At 34.4% G+C, this 25,564-nt stretch overlaps 1 protein-coding gene across 3 annotated transcripts in view; it reads left to right on the top strand.

The window, feature by feature from the left end:
• The window catches only part of MTA1-like (metastasis associated 1-like), a 211,053-nt gene that overhangs the window by 150,059 nt on the left and 35,430 nt on the right, over positions 1-25,564 (top strand). For all 3 annotated transcript variants that reach the window (XM_081730472.1, XM_081730471.1, XM_081730470.1), the window contains exons 6-12: positions 7,089-7,191; positions 13,805-13,904; positions 15,886-16,074; positions 16,379-16,512; positions 19,843-19,946; positions 22,006-22,122; positions 24,860-24,910. In XM_081730472.1, coding sequence (XP_081586598.1) covers positions 7,089-7,191; positions 13,805-13,904; positions 15,886-16,074; positions 16,379-16,512; positions 19,843-19,946; positions 22,006-22,122; positions 24,860-24,910 — 798 coding nt within the window. The remainder of the gene's footprint in view (positions 1-7,088; positions 7,192-13,804; positions 13,905-15,885; positions 16,075-16,378; positions 16,513-19,842; positions 19,947-22,005; positions 22,123-24,859; positions 24,911-25,564) is intronic.

The following is a 25,564-nucleotide window of genomic DNA, read 5'->3' as shown; positions in this document are numbered from 1 at the left end:
AGCAAGGCAGAAAATGCATAATTGAAGATAGATTTTGTGATGCTTACAACAAACTTTCGAGCTCTCTTATTGCTATATGGTTAGTATGCCTTTGATGCGGTTGGATCCCAGTAGTAGCTCATGTGGTTCTGATCTCACGTTAAGATGTAGGTTCACGTTTCATAATCTCGCTCCTGAAAGGTTGCTAAACTCTTAATCAGTGAATCAATCAACAATAGTATGATCATCTGCCCATATTTCTATTTGAATTGGTTTCAGAATTATTTACATTGTCGTAGCTGAAAAACAAATTTGCAAACTTACCCCTCCGAAATTTTATAGTTAAAATAAAAATTAAATGTGATTGCATTAGAAGAGTTTGGTGTTAGATTAAGGCACAATACTTAAGATTTACAATAATACTAGTTTTTAGATTTTGAGATAAGAAATTTTTAGGCCCCAATTTCCACTTCTTCTTCTTCTTCTTCTTCTTCTTCTTCTTATTATTATTATTATTATTATTATTATTATTATTATTATTATTATTATTATTATTATTATTATTTAAATTTATCGCAGTTGGATTGAACGTGCAATATGTAGTGAAACATTGTCATGCTAGATGAGAACTTCAGTTAACCAAGGCCAATTGTTTTCGAAACAAAGCATCATGCATTTTGCCATAGTTGGATTGAATAAAAATCAATGTGTAATACCATCTGGAATATTCACGGTATATCAGGCCTTGTGATCGAATCTTCTCCGTTTGATTACCAGTTGTTTAAATGACCAGAATCCAACCACTGTTTACCCATATGTAGATTTTGATAATAATAATAATAATAATAATAATAATAATAATAATAATAATAATAATAATAAACGTCTATTTACTCGAAGTCCTAATATGTCAGAGCAAATGCTCATACTTGGGGTTTTTGAGAAGCTAACGATATACTTCCACTCGTCACTGAGCGTCTGCAGAAGTCAGTTCGTGCGGTAACTTTTGTTGACGCATCGAGGTTGTACACAGTGGTGGATTGTGAAGAACCTAATTCTGCTCTACAGTTCGTTGCAGGTGTTCAATACCTATAATGGTGATTCTACCGGTATACGGTTTATCTTCCACGCCCAGATTTGAGTTTGGAGATCCAGGGGCGGCTGTATAATATAATCACAAAGTCATGTACTTTCCCAATACCAATGAGGAAAGATGGATTTTTTTTTTGTGGTTAATTTAATATGTTGTTGGCAACCCTGATTGATGTCTATGAAAGATATTGCAACATACTGCAAGTCATAATACTTGATGTTTGTTTCTGTTCATGTGTTCTGACTTGGCTCTTTCTAGCATATGCTGCTGTCGTAGAGCAGCCCTTTAAACGACTAGCCTTACATACAGTGTAATTACACAGTTTTCATGACAGAAAAAATTCGTTCCCTACATCCTTACTCAGACGGGAAAGGAGGCAATAATGCAGAGCCTCAAGCTAAGCTCTGTCGTTCCGAGCATGCAGGAAAGGAAGGATTCGAAGCAGAAATTTTCGTTCTGCTTCTTGCGAGAAAAAGAGTCATAAGGGCGAGAAAGTGCTTCACAATAGGTTTTCGGTGAAGGGTTGTACTTGCTTTACGACGCTTATATATAAATTATGAAGGGAGAAACGTGCTTAATACTCATTAGGGTGTCGGAATTTAACGCTTAATGTGTGTACACATTTTAAGCATTTAAGTAACGAATGAGCATTCTTAAAGTACATTTTAAACTGATTTAATCTGAAATATTATTGTGAAAGTATGCATATGAAGCCACGGACATACATGTGTTACACTTGTATTTCAAATAACTAATTATAAAGCACTAATAAGTAGAGATTAGCAAAATTTCGGAAAATAAAATTTCATTCCGTACAAAGAAATAGGATACATAAACATGAATTTTTATTGTTTTACTAGCCTGAAGATCAGAACTGTTGTAGATTCGGGTTATTTGTTATGTAAAGTTTGTTTAAGGTGGGTAACACTCAGGGGATTCAGTAAATTCGGTTTCCGGTAGGCTTGCGGAACTGCAAGCATCGTTTGGCGTTCCTTGTAGATGTATGGTTAACAAACGCGTCTTTAGCATGGAATTTCAGAGTTTAATTTCCGCTAGGAGCGCGTGTTATTCAGATTCTACCTTAAATAGTAAATGTACATATTCGTGCTGAAAACGAATGAGTGAATTACTCATTTGTTTTAGAAACGATCGAAATAAAATATATACTTGAATTTTTGTTTTGATTTTAGGTTTAACGTTCCTTTCAGCAGCTAGGCTATGTGAGACGTGGACCTACAACTTAACGTGGGATCCAAACCACGTAAGTTCCAACCGAGAATCAAATCCGGGTCCCCACATACTGAATTTTAATGCATCATGCAGACATTATCGTGTCCCTATTTTGCATGTTAATAAATGTTATACATATATGAGAAGTGAAAGTTCTTAATTTTTTACCATTATTATGAGTACATAGGTTTTGTAATTGGTAATTGAGCGTAGTAATTAAGATGTGTGTATGCTTAATAATAATAATAAAAGTTAAGAAATAATATAAATGTGTTCTATATAAGAAATAATATAAATGTGTGGGTGGAATAATATACGTCGTAAATATGAACACATTCTAATATATGAAAAAAAAAAAAAAAAAGTATCCAGAATAATGTTGTTTAGCCGATATTTCCAGTATCTCACAGGTACTCTTCTTCGGAGCTAAGGCTTAAAATATCCTGTGTGCTGTTATTCACATGTTTATGTTATAACAAACAATGGTGTAAGAAAATATATGAACTCTTAATATTATGATAGTACACTAACTCTAAATGCTACCTATATGATCTTCTGCGAGTTCTGTCTTCCAACACTCTGTGAGTTTAAATCCTGTATGTGCAGTGTTTTCAAATTTAACACTGTTGCCAATTTATATACAAATTTAACCCTCAATTTGTGTTCCTGTATATTTTTAAAAGATTAAAGTATTTGGCGTATTAATTTTTGTCTTGATGAAATTTGTCATAATCGTATCCCGGTCCTTTTCAAGCTTTCCTTTTCCGTAGTTCAAAGCGTGTTTGTAGTTGTAATATAATAAGCTTCAAATACGTTCCTTTCAGTTATTTGTGACATAATGTAACACCTCTACCTTTTTGTACTAAATGTTTTGTAATTTGTAGATGCTTAGATAGGCCAAAAACAGATTCTTTGTTTTTGCGAGACTTTCTAACGTGTTTCTTTAGTCTGGTACTGATACTTCTTTTCATCATTTCAATACACAAGGCGTCACAAGCGCAATAAGCCTGATATATACCACTTCGGCTAGTTTTGTTCACAAAATAATTTTTGTACTGGCTAAATTATTTTTCTAAGTTTCTAGAGGGGCTTAAATTTAACTTTAAAATTGTGTCGTTTTGCTCTTTTTATGTGCGATATCCCCGGATAGAAAGGAAATGAGACCCACAGGGGGCATCTTGTTTACATATCTTTTCTGACCCATATTCCCCTCATCTTAATAATATAGTAGGCTTTTTGTTTCCATATTTCCATGATAACAAAACTGTACCTATTAATAGACCCTAGATTTAATATTCTGTTCAGTTCTTCCAAGTGTTATCAATCTAAAAGCCCTAATGAACGTGTTAATCCTTATGTTGGCATTTGTCTGTCATGAGTGCTTTTAGATTGGAATTTATTTGTATCAACTTCAAGTATGTTAATGGGTATGTAACCGAGAAATATTTACAGGGTCGATTAAGAAACGAAAATTGAAAAAAAATCTGTTGAGCAGTGTTGGCAACATCAATTGTTGTACACTTCTTGAAAGCTTGAATTCTTTCTGCTGAGTATAGTATTTAATGTTAAATTCAATAATCCTGTATATAGGACATATGTTGGATATATGATTATGCAATTTGTTACTATTTTTCCTGTGATATTTTTACACCCATCAGAATTTAAAGAGTGTTCAAAATGAAAAATCACTGGAATCACCCAAAGCTGAGGGGAGAGGGGCTTGCAGAAAGGAGAGGGAAAGCTAATGTGACTTCCCTCTTATAGAATGCTGGAGCTACCAACCATATTCCTGCATTTACTTGACTCACAGCACCTTTCCCATTTGCTGCATAGATGTTTTGCTTGACCTCCGTTGCATTGTTGTCCAACTGGAATTCATTGAGAAATAGTTTTCTAACGAATAAATTTAGGTTCTCCATTCTTGACTGTAAAAATTGCGTTATTCCGTGCCCACGACAGGTACACACATGTCATCTTCAAAGAATCCAGGTAAATGTTTTCGAAAGATGGAAGAGAAAATATATTCGTAACTCTCAAGGGAAGATGGGAGATTACATATCGAAGTGGAAGATGGTTTATATACCAATCGAAAGCACACATATTACGAAACTGTAATAAAAAAATTTCCGAATGCATATACTGTGCAAGTTATATGAATATACAGGCCGTCCAGAAAATCCGTTTCTACCCCTAGAAATCGCAAACGATAAGACAGATGCCAAAACAGGAAAACACGTGTTTGATCATTTTAAAAGTACAACGTATCAAAGCAAAACGTGTTGTCCCAGGGCCACCTGCAGGGTCCCAGGCGGGGTCCAACTCAAAAATTGCAAAAGGTAAGGGGGTCAAGTAGGATGTCGTTGGAAACCTGTTGGGAAATGGGGGTCGAGTAACATATCGTTAGAAACCTGTTGGGAAATGCAAGAGGACAGAACAAGTCTCGAATCTCTAAAACTACCCTGTGCAAAATGGCCTCTGTTCAAAATATCAGCAAAAACGTCATTGTAAAGTCTATGGCCACCCTCAAAATACCTGAAACGGTGAGACAGATGTCAAAACAGGAAAACACGTGTGTCACCTTTTCAAAAGTACAATGATTGAAAGTAAAAATATTTGTCCCAGGATCCTCCATAGGGTCCCAGACGGGTCCTACTCAAAATTTTCAAATTGCACAGGAGGTCAAGTAGCAAATTGTTGGAATGCTGTTGGGAAATGAAAGAAGACGGAACAAGTCTCGACTCTAAAATTATCCTGTGCAAATTGCCCTCAGTTCAAAATGTCAGCAAAAACGTCATTGTAAAGTATGGCCATCCCCTCTCCCTCAAAAAAAAAAAAAAAAAAAAAAAAAAAAAATGAAACGGTCAGATAGATGTCAAACCAGGAACGTACATCGTTTAAAGCTGTTATTAAATGAAAGCAGATGGAACAAGCCTGGGCGCTCTACGATAACACTGTGCAAACATCTTGCGTTTTAGTTCTTTCTGTAGCCGGATTTTAGTTTATTTTCACTTTAAATATTGTACTCAACGGAGAGAAAGAAATGCCCCTACCGTGAGATCCTGCTCTTTGGGCCTAATAATGTCTAAATAAATAAAATATAATAAAATAAAAGCAAATTAAGAAATAAAGAAAGGAAAACGAAAGACATAACATTTGACATATTTGAGTATTGAACTGACAAGTTAACATACAATGTACAACCACGAACATAAATAAGTAAAGGTTGGAGCCATAAGAAATAAAGACTCTTACCTTTACTTATTTATGTTTATGACTGTACAATAGTGATACTTATACTTGTTGTCTGGATTATCAATTATAAAATGTTTTTCAAAAAAAAAAAAAAAAAAAAATCTTGCAGCAGGAACAGTGAATATGTCCTAATGTCTCACAATGACAACAATTGCCGATTGAAAGATGGAAACTGAATGCGCTTGGAGAACCGAAATGAAGATGTACAATTTGACCGCCCGCCATTTTACACAGGGTAATTTTAGAGAGTCGAGACTTGTTCCGTCTTCTTTCATTTCCTGCCAGCTTTCCAATGATATGCTACTTGACCTCCCTTGCCATTTGAAAATTTTGAGTAGGACCCCGTCTGGGACCCTATGGAGGATCCTGGGACAAATATTTTTACTTTCAATCATTGTACTTTTGAAAAGATGACACACGCTTTTTTCTGTTTTGACATCTGTCTCACCGTTTCAGGTTTTTTGGGGATGGTCATAGACTTTACAATGACGTTTTTGATGACATTTTGAACGGAGGCCATTTTGCACAGGGTAATTTTAGAGATTCGAGACTTGTTCCATCCTCTTGCATTTCCCAACAGGTTTCTAACGATATGTTACTAGACCCCCCATTTCCCAACAAGTTTTCAACGACATGCTACTTGACCCCCTTACCTTTTGCAATTTTTGAGTTGGACCCCGCCTGGGACCCTGCGGGTGGCCCTGGGACAACACGTTTTGCTTTGATACGTTGTACTTTTAAAATGACCAAACACGTGTTTTCCTGCTTTGGCATCTGTCTCATCCTTTGCGATTTCTAGGGGTGAAAACGGATTTTCTGGACACCCTGTATATTCATATAACTCTCACAGTATATGCATTCGGAAATTTTTTTATTACAGTTTCGTAATATGTGTGCTTTCGATTGGTATATAAACCATCTTCCACTTCGATATATAATCTTCCTCTCTTCCCTTGTCAGGAGTGTATTATTAACGCTCAGTACTTCATTAAAAGCGTGTGAAGTGTTGTGAACATGAAAGACATAAAAGATCGTCAGTTCTCAGAAGGGAAGTTTTATTTAAAAAAAATATATAGATATGTGAAAAGAAGGGTGTCTTATGGTATTGTAGCAATATAGGTTTAATAGAGTAGGAGATTGGTTGAGATTATTTTTTTTCAAAGAAGACACATTTAGCCTTTCTTAAACATTTTTATATATTAAATCAGAAATTTAACATTATATGATGGATGACTTTTTAAAAGAACAATAAAGTATATTTTTGTACCATATTATTTTGCGTCACTTAAAAAGGTGTCTTATGGTATTGTTGCAATATAGGTTTAATAGTTAGGAGATTGGTTGAGATTATTTTCTTTCAAAGAAGACACATTTAGCCTTTGTTAAACATTTTCAAATATTAAATCAGAAATTTAACATTATATGATTGATGACTTTTTAAAAGAACAATCAAGAAGTTACTATAGTATATTTTTGTACCGTATTATTTTGCGTCACTTACTTAAAAAAAAAATAATAATAATTTATTTTGCAGATGAACCAGACAATAGAAATTTAGAAGAGTTGGAGACTTTAGTGTGGACACCAAACCACCATTTGACTGACAGACAAATCGACCAATTTTTAGTTATATCCAGGTATCATTTTATTCTGTAGTATTAAAAGTAATATCATTATGGTATGCAACAGTATAAAAATAGTATGTATTGATAAATATTTAAGACATATGTGTATGCATAATAACAATATAAGTGAAGAAATGATATAAATGTGTTCTATATTTATATTATGAAATCTGGGTGGAATAGTATAAATATGTTTTATAATTAATGGTATATCAAATTTAGAGTTTATATTTTTGTATGGTTAAAATCCCTTAAGTGAAATAAGCAGTGAAGGACTCTAAATAATATTTGATTTTGATCTGCTTGTTTGATTCCACTCTCTGCTGAGAATTTAATAGTTTTTTTTTTTTTTTTTTTTTTTAATTTAAAGTAACGAGGGTGTGAATTTACAAGAAAGTGTATTTCTTATTTTCCTGAATTTTGGTAGCATCGATGTGAAACAGTAGAAGTGTTTTACCTATTAACCCTTTCGGACCCAGGTCATTTTTGGCGTTTTCCTACATTTTCAGTTAGTGACTTACTGCTTTACTTTAAAAAAAAAAAAAAAACTATTTACCCGATTGATATTTTTTTTTAAGAGGGATGCGGCTATTTTTTTGGTATAAGTTACATTGCAGTGTTGTCAGCGGGACGGAAATGTAGGGGTGAAAATTTATAGAAAATTCCCTAACCAAATTTTAAGATTTTTTGTAGTTGGCATCGGGATACGGACAAAATCTCGCGGCCGAAACATCGCCGCCCAAAATCTCGCCGGCCAAAACCTCGCGGGACAAAATCTCGCCGGGCCAAAACCTCGCGTGGCCAAAACCTCGCCGCCCAAAACCTCGCGGGACAAAACCTCGCCGGGCCAAAACCTCGCGGGACAAAATCTCGCCGGGCCAAAACCTCGCCGCCCAAAACCTCGCGGGACAAAATCTCGCCGGGCCAAAACCTCGCGTTGCCAAAACCTCGCCGCCCAAAATCTCGCCGGGCCAAAACCTCGCCGCGAATGAAACTTTTCTTTAAAATTTACCCAATGAGTTTCTTAATATGCAATTCCACATTACAAACAATAATAATAGGTCTAATAATAATAATAATAATAATAATAATAATAATAATAATAATAATAATAATAATAATAATAATAATAATAATAATAATAAGAAGAAGAAGAAGAAGATACAAAAAACATCATGTGCGTGGGCTTTCTCGGGTTATTCCCGTTTCCTCCCACTTTCTTCGATCATTTCCTTCATCCTGGTCATCTACGTCTCCTTTAATCTAATCAAGGGACGTCGTAAAAACTCATATATTATTTCATACTTTCATAAATATTATTAGATTTTTGTTGAAATTTTTAAGTTTTTGAATGTTCCAAAGTTCACGAAACTAACCCCGTTAGTTGTCATTACTTTCCTTATGCAGACTTTCTTTCCCTATAACCAGTTTAAAAACATCCTGTCGCCCTACCTTCACATTGAAATCCTCTAATACAGAAATAGAATTTTCATATGGTATTGCGGGACTTGGTCAAATACCCGTGATACTTCTGAAACAGCGTCTTTTATACCGTCATCCTTATCATCCGTTGGAACATTTACATTTCGGTCAGGCAAGATTTTGGGTATGGCGATATTTTGGGGCGCGAGGTTTTGGCAAGGCGAGGTTTTGGCCCGGCGAGATTTTGACCCGCGAGGTTTTGGCCCCGCGAGATTTTGGCCCGCGACGTTTTGGGCCGCGAGGTTTTGGCCAGGCGGGGTTTTGGCCCGGCGAGATTTTGTCCCGCGAGGTTTTGGGCGGCGAGGTTTTGGCCAGGCGAGGTTTCGGCCCGGCGAGATTTTGGGCCGCGAGGTTTTGGCCAGGCGAGGTTTTGGTCCGCGAAGTTGTCGCCGCGAGGTTCTGGCCGCGAGGTTTTGTACCCAAACCGAAGCATCACTGTTGCAACATGGGTCCAAGTCACCTAAAAAAAAATTCTTTCCTATGTTGACAAGGTACGATGAATACCTGAAGTCGCTGGCTGCCATACAAAGAGAGAAAAAAATCTCTATCATCATACACATGAAATTTTGACACTTTTTACGCCCCAGAAGCAAAAATAAACAGATATGCAGGGTGTCTAGCAGTCGGGAAAATCGGGAAAGTCGGGAATTCGTCTTAAATTAAAAAATTGGTCGGGAAATCGGGAATTTGTCAGGAATTCGCGAAAAAATCGGGAAATTTGAATTTACGTTTTTGACAATTATTATGCTTATTTGCTTGAGGTGAACACTTTGTGTCACCGCACTTAGATTTGAAAATTCCAATATAATCATTCACAAAATCGCATTTAGCCATTCTTTTGTTTAGAACGCAACTCGTCAGTCATTTGGTTGTAGTATACGTTAGATTGAAAATGGCTGTGTCTATGATGTAGGAAGCAGATAAGTTTATTTTATTAAACATAATTTCCATTCGTAAAATATAACATCTGTCTATAATAATCTTAGGATCCATTTTTTTTTAGAAGAAAAATAATAAAAAATGCTTTTAAAAATCTAGCGGATAACTGTCAAAACCTTGCAGCAACTCAACAAGATTTTTACAATGACATATCATTTCCCAACAAAACCTAAAGAAAGTTCAGTTGTTCCTGTGGCAGCATCACTTGTAGACGTACCTCGCACCAGCACTGATCCTCTTACATGCTCATCAAGTGAAACCATCTCTCCAACTAGTACTTCGACCCTGGACAAATATAAAGTGAAGGATAGTGTTACACAGGCAGAGATTTTGTGGTGTATAAACGCGGTGATGAATCACAACTTTTTACGCAGTAGTGAAAATAGTGTTGTTCTTTTTTACTAGGATGTTTCCAGACAGTGCAATTGCTAGTGACATAAAATTGCACAAGAACAAAATGTCATATCATCGTGTGTGGATTGTGTCCATATTTTCAACATTTACTGAAATCCTTGTTGCAAGAATTCGAACATTATGTCGTTGGATTTGATGAAAGTTTAAATCCTGTTGTGCAAAGTACTCAAATGGATGTGAGTGTATACTTCTGGGACGACAGCAACAACAGAGTCAGAACATGGTATTTAAATTTTGTTTTTATGGATTACAGTGCAGCTACAGACGTACTATATGGTTTCCAAAATGTATTGCAGTTGCTTATGCCATCTAAGCTTCTGCAAATTTGAATGGATGGGCCAAACATAAACTTGGCATTTTTAAGCTAATTAAAGAGGAACGTTGTGCCACCCGTGTACAGATGCTCCACGACTTTTTGAACTTGGTTCGCGTAGTCTTCACGTTGTTCACGGTGGTTTTAAGATTGACATACAAAAAAAAACTGGATGGATTTGATTTCTTTTGTTAGAGCCTTGTATAACTTGTTCGAAATGGTACCAGTAGGGCGTGCTCAGTATTCTGAAATAACAGGTTCGTCATTATTTCCTATTCTATTTTACCACATTCGGTGGGTAGAAAATGCTAAAGTAGCAAAGCGAAGCCAAGAAATATAACCAGATGTGAGAAAGTATATTGAAACCATTAAAGGAACAGACAAAGAACTCAACCGTAGCAGCTTCAGAATAGTAGCTGAGAGTTTGAACGAAAAGTTGCTCCGATAGTAAGACTATTCATGGCTTTGGATTAATTGTTTTAACAAAAGAGACATATTTAGCATGTTTGATAGTGTCTGAAGAAGGATATGCTAGATATCCGAAACAGTTACAAATTATAATTTAAAATAAAGTAAAGTTTAAAGCTTTGATCAGTGTCTCTTTTGTTAAAAGAAAAGTTGCTCCTTGTAAAATTAGCTTTTTTCAATCCCTAGCTGAGGACTGTAATATTTCTTGACCGAATATCAGTCAGACACCTCTATGACTCCATTTGTACATGGCATCCTCACTCAGTTATTAAAATTATTGATGTTATGGAGAAAAATGAAAACATCTATGTTAATTTAGTACAGAAAGGAAATGTACAGAGGTTAGTGAAAAAAAAATACGGTGTTTTCGTAAACAAGTTCGTGAATGCTATCAGCTTTTTGTTTCCAAACTACAGCAGAAGTCTCCGCTAAAGTATTCCCTCACAAATGCACTGGTGTTTTTTAATCCCTTCACCGTTTACAGGAATTTCTATTCACAGGAAGAAGCTGTTAAACAAATGAGAGCAACGTCCGAAATTTTAGTGTAGAGTGTATTGTCTCAGCGTTGGACGCAGAAAAGGCAGACAGAGAATTCAAGGCTCTAGTAGGTCAGATACATGTGCAATAGAAAATGGTGTCTTAAAAAAGAAGTGAACGCAGACTTGATGACTTGGATGAGTCTCCTATCACCAAATGATGTATATCTCTGCAAGGTTGTAAAGACGTGCCTAATTCTTTCCCATGGCAATGCAGCTTTAGAAAGGAGTTTTTCCGTAAACAAGAAAATAATATAAAATTTGTCAGAGGATTCTTTAGTGGCGCAGCGTGTAGTGTGTGTGCTGTTAATGTAGCTGGTTCCTATCTCTCCCAAACCAGATGATACTATCAATGAGAAATGCATACTTGCGATTCAAGGAAGCCGAAGAACATCGTAGGAAAGTGATGGCAGAAAAGAAATCGCAGAGCCGCTGAAAAAAAAAAACACAACAGAAATTAAAGTAACTGGAAGCAAAGAAACAGAAAATTGTGAATCAATTGTCAGAAGAAGTCGCTACTATAGAAGAAAAGAAGAAGTAACGGGATTAAATTACATCATTGTATACATAAATAAGGAGAAAGTATTTGATTGGGTATGGTTTTGCACACTTTTTCATTACATTTTAACCTTTCTTAACTTTACGATTTTTTCTTAGGTCGGAAAAAATATGGAAATGGTCGGGAAAATATCAGGAAATTGCTAAGAGAAATTTGCTAGACATCCTGGATATACCAGGGCTACAACTTCCCTAATTATGCTATTGAAACTTATGGTGCGTTCTGTAGGCCAAAGAGGAAGCTTTCAGATAGTGGTATGTTTGTTCCAATGTAGCCAGTAAGAGGGAAATAATAGAGGGGTAAAAAGGTAAATTTTCCGAATCTTTCACCTAAAATCGGGAATTAATTTTTTTGGCTGGAAACACTGCCATCAGACAGACGCAAACTATCTGAAAATAAATCTTAGTACTCTACTAATATATCCTACAAAGCGATCAATTAACAAAGTAAGCATGAAATATATATATATCATTCTATCTCAGAAATTCACCATTTTCTTACCATTTACAGAACATCGTTTATTATAAACTTCAACTGTACTTCCCCTAATTATCCTACTGAAACTTTTTATGGTGCGTTGTGTTATGAACAGATTAAACTTAAAAGTACTTAAACACTATCCCAATTGTCCCGAACTGCATCTGCTAAATCTCCATTAATCTTTGATTATTTTGTTTCACAGAATTACTGTTGTTACATCTTGTACTGTCGTTCATTGTAAATTCACGAGCAAATGCAAAATACTGGCATGTACCAAGTTGTTGTTTCTAGTAATAAAGTATATATTGAACTATACATTTCATCACTAGAAATAGGGGCCGCGGTGGCTCAGTGGTAGAGCGTTCACCTCTGGTGCTTAGGGTCCCGGGTTCGATCCCAGCCTCCGCCAAGTGAACTTTGTGGTGGACAAATACCGTGTGCGTGGGTTTTCTCGGGGTTCTCCCGTTTCCTCCCACTTTCTTCATTCCACCATTCCATTCATCACTCATCATCACCGTCTCCTTTAGCCTAACCGATATAACCGTGGGACGTGAAACTTAAAAGATTTAATTTCATCACTAGAAGTCGCAACCGGGATAAAAGAAACATGTACAGAACATCAAAAATGAATAGCCAAGAGTAATACGTACGCAGCTTTAAAAAGAAAATAATACATCATATGATATAACGGAAACTAAAATTTTATAGATGTATTAAAAATTAAAATAATAAGGAGGATATGTAGGTCATATTTAAAAAAAAAAATCCACAGTTAAATATAGATGAGTCTAGACCTAAGCGATCAAGTTATTTTCGAAATTCAAGGATGCTATGGCAGACCTAGGTTCGTTCCCGGCCGTAGCTCATGTGGTTCGGATTCCACGTTAATCAGTAGGTCCCGTCTCACATAGCCTCGCTGCTGAAAGAGGCGTTAAAGTCAAAATCAATCATCATCATCAGATTTAGAGCGTAAACGGTAATTTTGAACAAGATAACAGGCACAAAATATGTGAAGGCTTAAAAGATGCAATCCGTGAATATTGGCTGAAGTGGTAAGGTTTTAAATTCAATCCATTCATGAAATTTATTATTATTTCCCTTGTTCCTTATATTAGAGGATGAGTTATTGATGTTAACGAAATTTACATTTTCTTTCATTTAATTAATTCTGATCAGACACTGGACCCCATTAATCTTTAAATTAGTTTGTATCAGTAATACGAGACATGAACAGAATTAAGAAAATGAAGATAAATCTACCCGTTATACATGTAGAATAAGTGCAGTAGTTGTGAAAAAAATTAACATATGTGGAAGTTGAAGAAAGTTGTATTATTTTCGTGTAGTTAAATACATAGTTGTGCTTTAAGCTAAATTATATTTAGTCATATATTTAATTCACCCATTAATACTCATTTTATCGATGTATTACAGGTCCGTAGGAACGTTCGCTCGTGCGTTGGACTGCTCAAGTTCAGTAAAACAGCCCAGCCTTCATATGAGCGCTGCTGCTGCATCACGAGATATTACATTAGTAAGTTATCGATTTTGGATTTTTTCTTTTTGTTACACTTAGTATCCTTGAATATAGCTCAGGGATTATAAATTTAATACTATTTCTCTTAATGCCATGGTCTCGTGTTCAGGTTGAAATAATTAAGATACTAGTTGTATAAACTGATTAAACTAATAATCTTATTCTCGTTTTAAAATGTGTTGTGCGGAGTGTGTTTCATCTGGGCCACGAATAAAAATGAAACAGTGTATACTTTATTTTTATTTATTTATTTTTTTAACTCTGTAATAGGGAGAGAGAAGCTGGGCCATCATAATATATCAGAATCGAGGCTTGAACTTTAATTGAAAAAATGATTTCCTTAACGTTTTGATTACCAAACCGATTTCTAGGAAAATGCAGATTTCATAGTTATTTTTAAATGTTCGTAGCTCAAGCCCTAATTAGCTTGGAGACATGAAACAAAAAGCAGGATACCCAAAATAGAACAAAAATTATGCAGATGTGTTACTTACGAACATGCAGTGAACCACCGCCTCGGGGGTAAAGGAAAATGTAAAGTGACTCCAAATATTGTTCTTATTTTGTCTTGATCCACAGTACGTTATAAGTTGCCCATCACTGCTGTAGAGCATTGTACTCCTGTTGTTTCTTGCTTTATAAATCTTCATGAAGGAGCAAATAATAATACAAACAAAATTTCAATTTAGGTTGATAGCAAAGTGGAAGACGATAGATTAGTTGTAGATGTTTTCTAGTAGCACATAACACTGTACTATTTAATACGTTAAATTCTCACATGTTTTAAATTCCTTTTAAGTTCGAAATAAGTTATTCAATGTTGTTGCTTATTCTTGCATTCAGTTGCACTAAGAATAGTCTTGAGCATATTAATATATTTAAAGCAATTAATTATTTAAGACTTTCAAAAGTTATTTTAGTATGTTGCTTGTTCAAAGAATTATTTTTAATATTTGTTCAGTTCCAGTTCTCGAACTTCAAGCCTCACTAAAATTGAAGTTACTTTCGAAAAGTAATATATGATCACTTATCCTTGAAATTATCATTATCGCTATCACTTCCGATGAATAACAGAAGACAATTTTAAGTAGTTATTTCCGTTGAAGAAAGATAAGTTTTCTGTCTCCTATAAAATTTGAATGAATGTGTATTCCTGTTCAGAATAACCTGGCCTATTTGGAAAGTCCTATATTCTATTCACAAAAGAAATTAAATAAATGTTAAATTTCAATGGCCAATCAGCGGAAAGTTTTAAAATATTCTACACAAGGTTGAAGAATATAACGTTTAAAATTACAAATGAATAAACATAAGGAACCATCGGAAATCATGAGTTTAAATTTTATTTGTGTAACTTACAATCCTTTTTTTCTTTCTTTCTTCAACACTCGCTTTCAGTCCATTTAGAAATGCATAACGTGATCGAAAAGTCCGCCTCAGAGGAAAATAATAATTAATAGTTTCTTATTAATTAAATTATTATAGTTTCCCCCTTTTGGATCATGTATGAAATTTAATGAAGTGAATTCCACGCTTGTGAGACTTGCACTTACTGGAGCATTTTTCATACATTTATTACCTCTTTATGAACGTTATCTTCTATTGATACATAGACCACAAATTGCTCAGTATTAACCTTGGGAAACTTTGATGCTCCTTATGGAGAAACTTTGCTCTCTAATTCTTAAAACACTGTCAAGATGTAGGAAGAGTTAGGGATGAGAATCACAAATGAAAAAACTCGTAAGATATTCTGCATTTTTTCTTTTAGATGTTTGCGTCACTTTTATTAACTTGGAATTTTTGAGTATCAAGGATGATGATAGTCATTTTCTGGTTTTCCTTTCACAATACGCTTGTGCAAATATTGTAATTATCCATTTAAGAACAAAGTACACAGCGAAGTTGTGTAGAAGATTCTTAATTTTAACAGGTACTATATAAATGAAAATACATACAAATATATTTTTAATTTCAGTTCCACGCTATGGATACGTTACACAAGCATGGGTACAACATTGCAGATGCAATAAGTTCGTTAGTTCCATCTACGGGACCTGTACTTTGTCGTGATGAAATGGAAGAATGGTCGGCGTCCGAAGCGAATCTTTTTGAAGAAGCGTTGGAAAAATATGGAAAGGATTTTAACGATATTAGGCAGGATTTTGTAAGTTAAATTATTTTTATTGAAATTTCTGACTAGATATTCATGTAATTTGTTTTCGTATATGCCGGTGTTAGCTTATAAATATGAAAATACAGCTTGTAGTTTTAAATTATATATAAACGTTTTTTTTAGCCTAAACATAAATCAGGTTTTCTTGCTTCTTTGTGTTCAGAATTGTTTGAGCCTTAAAGCAAAATCTCGTAAGTCTTGAAGTTTACCATTTACTATATACTGTATGTATGCTCGTTATCCCACTAAATTCTGTGCATATTTCATCGAATGTTACATTTTTTCTTTCTTTTAGCTACCGTGGAAGACTTTGAAAAATATAATCGAATATTATTATATGTGGAAGACCACTGATAGATACGTACAACAAAAAAGGGTGAAGGCTGTCGAAGCAGAATCTAAATTAAAACAAGTCTACATTCCTAATTAGTAAGTATGGGCGTCATTATCCTAGTCAGAGATCACACTCTGAAAGAAAGGGAAATCAATAACTATTTAGTGAGCCGTTTTAATTTCACTTTGTCATTTCTAGTTCTGTTAAATATATTAATTTAGAGGCTTGTTAGTAACACGAAGTTATATATTTCAAGAGTCGTAAGTCACCTAGAAGACTATCAAACCAGGGAGGTTGCAAACATACAAAATTTTTACTTACAAGAAACTAGTGAAAACGTTATCACACAACGAGTATACCACAGCCACTTTGCTTAACGTTTGGTCAGATATAGAGGGGAATCTATTTTCAAATATGACAGCTTTATAATTTAAGGATTGCATTGATTGTCTAACTAACGTATCGATTCCTCATTCTTTTGTGATGCGTCATTATTTTAAGTGAGTGTGTTTCTATATCATTACACACTATTAAAAACATATTACGTGAAGTGTTCATGTGCATTAAGGAAATCTAACATTTAATATGATACACAGGAGATCCACCAGTATTAAGGTAGAAAATAAGAAAGTCAGTTACTCTTTGAGCAAGGAAAAGAATATATTTTATAAATTACACTTTTAATGCTTATATTATAGAATGTAATTTGAAGTTTTAGTAATTAAATACACAATCCGTCTACTAAGTTTTAAGATTGAAACTTTCTCGAGCTCATGTTTTCAACTGGTATTCTCGGTCCCGTGATGGTCAGGAGGATCACAGATGACCTTAGAAGTGACAGTTGACAACTGTTCGAACTGCAGAACAAATCGAGTGGTGAGACAGAAATTGCTTGAAAATCGTTGCCAATCACTAAGGATGATAGCCGAGTACCTGAACACTGGAAAAGACAATGTTAGGAAAATTGTAAAACAAGATCTTCAGAAAAGAAAACTTTGTCCCCGATTTGTACCCCACACACTGACTGATGAGAAGAAGAATGGCGAGTTTGTGCGAGTCATGAGTTGGTGGAATGGCAGACAAGGACCTAGGTTTGTTCAAAAAGATAATAACAGGTAACGAGTCACTTTTTCATACGTACATGCCTTCACAAAACACCAGTTAGCAGGTTGGTTCGGTAAAGGTCTCAACAGCCGAAGAAAACGCGCCCTCAGAAGTCACACTTGATGATGATGATGATGGTGGTGGTCTTTGACTTGGGAGGTGTGGTTCACAAAGAATTCATATTCGGTGGTGACACCATCACAGCAGTAGTTTACAAAGACATGAATCAGTTCTTGAAAAGATTGCGACGTGTTAGACCTGTAATTCGTGATTCTTACGAATGACTCCTCATCCATGATAACAACACGCCTTGTCCCAAGGCTATTCTCGTTAAGCACTTTATATATATATATCCTATCAGTCTTTCTGTTCCCCAAGATTAAATCCAAACTTACGGGGCAGAGTATGTTAAATTATTCATTTTATGCACCATCATTCCCAAAGAAGAAAATTAATTTCACGTACCTAGCATATATTTCCTTTTACTTAGATCCTAATTACTTTGATTCCTATTTTAGCAATGTGGTATCTTCTTCGAAGGACATAACCCTTGAGTGTTTAAATCGAGTCTTCACATGATGATTTTCCCTAGTGTTTGACCAATACAGCCTCATAAAGACATTGCTGAAACCGTATAACTCAAATTATCAGAATTAAAGCATATTCAGAAATTGTAATAAACTTAATTCCTTCCACATGTATACACGGATTCATTTCTTCTTCTTAGATCAGACTTGCCAATCAGTATATTAGAACAATGCTTATGAAAAGTCAACAAATTTTCGGTAAGTATGAAAGTTTTAATTTCTATTCTCGACACCACTGTAGTTAGTTATTCATTGTGGTATTGCCTAACTTAATGATATAATTGTAATCTTTCTCAAGTGATCCGTAATCAAGGTTTAGTTTCATCTGCCTAGTCCCAATGTATATGATTTGTAAGTGGCGTTTTCGATTTGCGAGCAAGTTTCATAGAGCAATTTAACCTAGTTCATGATAGGCTTGTCTCAAGACAAATGCTTTCATAATCCTGATACCACCTGATCTGGAACATTGGCGTCTCTCATTTGCTCTTTAACTCTTGTTGTAACATTTGTTTTTGTTATTCCGATATAAGTTTGTTTACGATTGGCAAATTGCCAAATACGTGCCTGTAGAACTGAGATATAAGTAGTAAACGATCACGATAATTCAGCAGAATGAATTTTACTCCCTTTGTAGCCTAAACTTTCATACAGACTTCGGAAAGTTGTCAACAGGTGTGGTTTTAAAAGTAGCGCAAAAATTATCAATGAAATTAGAAAGCAACTTTACGAAATACAAAAATTATTTTGTAGATAGTCTCAGTTCTTCAGGCACGTACCTGCAGTTTGCCAATGTAAACAAAGTTGTCGGAATGAAAACAAAGAAAGACAACAGGCAGTGTCGTGGTTATTAAAACATTTGTCTTCAGGCAAACATATCATAAATGAGATTAAATTGCTCCATAAGACTAGGTTATTAAAACATTTGTCTTCAGGCAAACACATCATAAATGAGGTTAAATTGCTCCATAAGACTAACTTTAAATCGAAAACACCACTTACGAATCATACTACATTAGGACTTGGAAGCCAAAACTAAACCTTGATCAGTGATCGCTTGAGAAAGACTGGAATTAACCAAAATAAAGACAACACCATAATAAATAAATAACTATAGTGGTGTCGTGAATATACATTCATTCTTGCCGAAAATTTTCAAAAAATTTTCGTAAGTGTTGTTTTAGTAATTGACAACAGTAACGTATGAAGGAGAGTGGAATCTTTATATATGTGGAAGAATAGAAAATACGTTTATTATTCGCAACAGTTTGCGAGTGATAATTTGAGTTACAGGATTTCAGCAATGTCTTTAAATTGTATTTGTCAACCAATGAAGAAAACCATTATGTGAAGACTCGATTTAAACATTCAGGGGTGAAGTCCTCCGAAGAAGGTGCCAGATTGTTGAAATGGACATGAAAATAATTAGGATTTAAGTAAAAAGAGGCCGAGGTTTGACTCCATGTCTGATATCCAGAAGGCCGCTATCAGTGAACCGAACAGAATTATACAAGACTTTCAGAAGGGGATTTTACATTCTACACCCATGTATCGAAAGAGGATCGATGTATGTAGAATAATAACATGTGATTATAGTTATTCTGTCCTCTATTTCATTTTTTATGCTACCTGCTTTGACGGACTGTGTAAACACATACCTTTACTAGGAGTAGTAAGAATACATATTTGCTTAATATTTAATGGAAGAGGAATAATAAGTGTAATTTCTTGTTCCAGTAATAAACCAAATCCAGCTGTAATTAACAACAACAAGGGTATAGTTAATGGCAGTAGTAATGGTGATGCTACGATCGGTGGAAAGGCTTGTGAATCATGTAATGGTGAGTATTTCGCATTGTTTCATTGATAGTATTGAATTTCAAGTATTCAAAAATACAATTTTCCATTTTGTTTTTCGTCTAAAAGGGGACTGACACTTTTTTCTTTCTTTCTTTTCACTATGACCAAAATTGTAAAAATCGTAACATTTATAAGATAATAATTATGTTTTAATGTAGGTAGTAGTTGGTTAGCGCGTGACTTAGGATTTGATTCGAGGATGCGGACATATTTTTCTGTGTTCATCTATCATCATGAATGAATTGAAAGTCTACTTGAATCAAGCGATCCAGAAAGCTAGAAGTATTTGATGCTAGAAGCCGATGCGTTGACTTCGTATTTCCTAGTTGATCTGGCTGGGAATACTTCTACTTGGGCTGTATGCCAGGGATGCTCGTTCTTAGAATTTGGGACGTTGGACGTTATTACATGAAAAGCTTGTGAGGTAGACAGCTTTTGCAATGGTTCTCTTCGTTACAGATTTAATTTCTGAGAGTTCAGTTTTTAGTTTAATCAGTATTATCAGTGCGTAATATAATTTTCTTTTAATTACATTTAACGATTTTTTGTTTATGGAGTTTCTTAGGAACTTCTTTGTCGTTCCTCATTCAAGAATTTTCGATAAATGTTAATTCGGACTAATAACTATATCATTTCTTATTATTTAATATAGGGATCTCTGTGAAAAATCTTTAAGAAGAGCCATCCAGCTGTACATTTTATGATCACTTCGAAATTTTAAACTTCGTCCATGTTTTTTTTTTAATGCATGAGATCAATGTCCTGCCGGGTATACCTAGTATAAGGCATTAAGATAGGACCGAAATGGCACCGACTTGCAACAACTGAGTCAGTGCAATGAAACTTGGAAACAAAAACTGGGATTCCGTTCAAAGTTGAACTTTGTAATGATGAAATAGTTTAGTTTTCATGAAAAATATGAATCCGAAGATTTTGTCTCCGAAAGAAAGAAGAGATACATATATATATTCGAAAGACTAGCTTTCATAGCCTACAGGGTACTGCATTCCAGTTTCCACCATGTGACAATCCGTCTTAATATAATAAAATTGCTAATTTGGCTTTAGGTTTGTAAAACCTGAATCTTCCTGTAAGTCATGCATTACTTATTACTCCGTAAATTGGTCAGCTGTCGATCATCGAACTTGGTCGCATTTCAGCACCGTTGTTCGTATGCTATTAAGACTAATTTACGAATGTATGTCAGACACTTGAACATCCATCAGTATCCGTGATCATCTTAATTTCGTAGAAGTCGTTGTAGAAGATCTCTTACTTTTGTTTTGGAAGATCAATGAAGAGAACGAGAGAGGACTTGCCCATTCTTCAAAAGTTCTTCAGTCAGAAAAGCAAGTTCTTCAAAAATACAGAAGGTGGTGATACAGTTCTATTGTGTTTTATATCTACGCCTTTCCATTCATGTTCTTTCTAAACTGCTAGAAATTTGGAAGTAGTATAGTCTTGAGAGATTTATTGAGATACAGTGGATTGAATTTTTTTCTTCACGCATTGACTTTCCTTGTAGTGAATGTGGCATTAAATTTATAAACAAATATCGAGCTGATTTATATTGCAAAGTTAAAGAAAAGAAAATGAAAAATAATAACAGGTCCTTATTTGTTAACACCGCACCAAAGAACCGTTTTTTTAGTTTTTCGCTGGAGGTAAAATAGCATCCGTCGTTACAGGCTGAAGAAATGTAACAATGTATAAAGTCGTCATTGTTTTTGTAGATAAGTGTGTATAATTGGTTACTACATTAGGAATCTGTGTATTGGAATCTATAAGTTTTTTGTTTGTTTGTTTTAAAGTACGCTTACTTTTGTAAGTTGGTCTGGCCAATTTTCATTGGAACCAATTTAACTAATGTTTTAGGCGCATCCTTGCCAGAGATCTCAGATAGTCAAATCTGGTGTGTTTGTATGAGAAAGTTCGTAAAATAGTAGCTTTATGAATAGATCAAGTACATTTTATTGTAGCTTAGCGGAAGTATTTGTTTACTAGGGTATAATACTACCGTATTTTTTCTTTTAATTTCAGTTACAATTTCTAGCCAATGGTATGCGTGGGGTCCATCTCATATGCAGTGTAAACTGTGCCACAATTGTTGGCTGTATTGGAAGAAATATGGGGGATTGAAGGTTCCATCTAGGATAGGTAAGGATATTTTAGTAATAATAAATAATAATTGCGTAATAATAGAAATGAAGCAAGATTACTTTTTATGGACACATATTTTCAATTTATTGCAGAAAATGTTAACAAACACTACTATAGTTTATTTCAATTTTCAGGTGTTTCTAAAAAAATATTTTAAATAGCCAGTGTGCAGGAGATTTTGTAAATTATTATTATTATTATTATTATTATTATTATTATTATTATTATTATTATTATTATTATTATTATTATTATTATTATTATTATTTATTTATTTATTTTTTTTAAGCCTCCAAAATGTGTTATAATGTCTAAGACTATAAAAGTATGGTCTTAAAAATAACAACTAATACTTTAATAATAGAAAATTACGTTCAAACATTTTAATATTGTTCTTCAACAACATATACATTCCAGCAGTTTGGTTAGCATTTCCATTAAATATAGAATGCTTTTGTTTTGTACACCACCACCTTCCCGAAAGTATATCAGCATATTTCGATTATGAAACGATATAGACAAAATCAGTTTTCAGTTTTTTAATTAATCACTACGTTTTCTCATAGCATTTTCAACATTATCTGTATTTAGACGGTTTTTTAAGGCTACATCTTTATCCCATACTTCGAGTTCATATGTTTTACTTAAAATATATACAAAAAAAGTGGTTATACAAGGTGTATATCGGTCACGAAAAAGTCACAAAATCAGAAAACGGTCATGAAAGTCACGAAATTTAGCTTTTAGGTCACGATTTTTTGTAACTACAAATGTAAATGCAGATTGGAAAATTTTGTTCTATAAAACGTCAAAATTCACCACCAAAAACGTCTATGGTCGGGTTTAGACGCTACCAAATCGCAAGCAAAGTACGTTTCTATCGCATGGGTGAAAATTCGGCCTAATTCGCACTCAAATTCGCTCTTGAAAATGTTGGGAAATTTTTTATGATTTGGTAAAGAAAAGGCCACCAAAAAGTCACGAAGCTCCATTTCGGAATTTTAGTAGACAGTCTGTTATAGCAAGGGAAAGAGTGAAAGACAATTTCAGGGTACTGAATCTCAAACAAAGATGGTACAGACAGTTAAACTTAACAAATCAGATTATGCAGTTAGAAATATTATGACTTGCAGTATCTTGTCATGACAAATAGCTATATCAGTAGTTTCTTATTCAAATTCGTCTTTTTTCTTCCTTGTTTTAATTTATTTCCACATTTCTATGTACAAGGGCTACTGGAAAAGTTTCTTCAAATTACTACTGACATTGGCGCTAGTGTATCGCTATTATAAAATTCAGAATGTACCTTTCTATGTTTACATTGTCTTTGATTGTTTAAGTGTATTAGTTTATTTTTTTCAACAGTTTGAAGAAATAGCTTTGCGTGAGAAATTGAAATTTCTCGTTAACACTTTCGGTCAGTGATTTTAATTATTTCAAATGTAGTTTAACAGAGAAACAAAGCATCAAGTGACTTGGTTTGATTTTGGGGGATAAAGCATCATCCAGTATATTAGAGGTAAGTTTTTCCTAATTCCAGCGAGAGTGCACATTTCTTCGATGAATTTCGAGAAGGTCGTACATTTACGTTTTTTTTTTTTTTTTGTTTGTTTGTTTGTTTGTTTGTTTCTAGTGTTTATACGCTGTGTGAAATAATTGAGGGAGATCGGCATTTGAAACACCGTGAGATTTAGGCATCCTTGAACATTAACATGAAAGCAATACATATAATTTGCGTGGTTACTTGAACGTATGGAAACTTTTAAGCCGTTAGATCCCACTCAACTTGACCGAAGTTCGAAAACGCTCCTGTCAATTGATGTAAAGAAATGCTCATAAGATTCAACTGCGGTAAGTCAAATTTGGTGCACTACATCGTTATAAGGGACGAAAGTTGGATCCGTTCATATGAACCTGAAACAACAATCCACTGTTCGGTGTTTCAATGTGAGTCCAAGCCAACAAAATTGGTTCGTTCGAGGAATACTTCCAAGCAAATTGTTGCTTGTTTCTTTGGTTATGTCGAACAAGTGACAACTATAGCTTCAGAAGATCGAAGTGCGAAGTGATATAAATTTGTTTGCCAGAGATCATCAGTCAATTACGTAAAACAAACTCAAATCGCCGCATCATTCTTGTGCACCGCAGCACTAGTTCCCACTCGGTACAGCAAGCTGTTGATTTTCATGTTCAGTAAAGATGTTGAATTAATGACTTATTGTCCGTACTCACCTGACTTACTACCTAAAGACTTCTTTTTATTCCCAGACATGAAAAATAAGATGCGTGGTGAGCTATTGTTGACACATTCCGAACAGCCTCAGATTGGAAAATGCTTTTAAAATTGGTTTGAACGGATGCAAAAGTGTATCTATCTTGTAGGTAAATACTTTGAAAAACATGAAAGTAATTTCCAGAGTTTCTTTTTTTTCTTTTTTTTTTTTTTTATTATTATGTTGATCGCAGAAACTTTTCCAACAGCCCTCGTAAGTCATAGCTCAAGAACAGCAGCAGCAACAACAAAAATCTTCAGGGTTAATTTATTCGACCATTTTCACAACCTAAACGTGCTCTTTTCTTCAAGATCAAATTAAAATGGCTAGATTACAGGGAAACGATCACGTCTGGAAAAGATTTAATCCATTTTTCATAAGTTGTGAAACTTTTTCATGAGTAGATGTTCTGTGTGACGGAATTCTGATTCTTTTTGAATAACAGAATGATTTCTTTCTAGGCGAAAATGACGCAGATCACAAGAAAAAGTCGGGGAGCATGTCTGATGAAGGTAAGTAGTACATAATAATCATGTTTTATTTAACTCGGACCTAATATTCGAAGTATTACAATACTCTCAAAAAATGCTTTTATTTTCCTTTCTTTCCTTTTTTCTTTCTTTTCTCTCTCTCTTTTTTTAACTTTCTCATTACGATATCATTAGGAATGTGAGCCAGTTTGAGCATGAGTCTTCAATTAAAATATATATATATATATATTGCAAAGTGTAGTTTTCCATTAAGATATTTGGAACCTTTTTGTGTTGTTAAAACATATTTGTTTTATTGTAATGCAGATGTAACTAATTACGAGAAATTATATGCATATATTTGTTGAACTAAAATTATTTCTGTACACAGGAGTGAAGTCGAGTATTATATAATGCATATTGTTTTAATATATTCATATGAATATATTAAAACAGCATGCATTATATAATACTCAACCTAACTCGACGACTTATATATAAATATTTATCCACAAGCCAGAATGGAACATTAATTGCTTACTTGAAAGCTGTGGAAACATAATCACACACTAGAAAAGGTACACTATATAAGTACTTTCGCTAAAAGCTTCAGACAAGAAGTGGGAATAAGAAAAGCTAAAAAGCAGAAAAGTAGTTGTTAAGCGTCCACGTGGCAATCATAAGATCGCAATACGG

This window comes from Thermobia domestica, chromosome 11 (assembly GCF_964235325.1).
Source record: "Thermobia domestica chromosome 11, izTheDome1.hap1.1, whole genome shotgun sequence".
In the NCBI taxonomy this organism is placed as follows: Eukaryota; Metazoa; Arthropoda; class Insecta; order Zygentoma; family Lepismatidae; genus Thermobia; species Thermobia domestica.
Note: the sequence above shows the minus strand (reverse complement) of the source record. Positions and strands in the feature narration are given on the sequence as shown.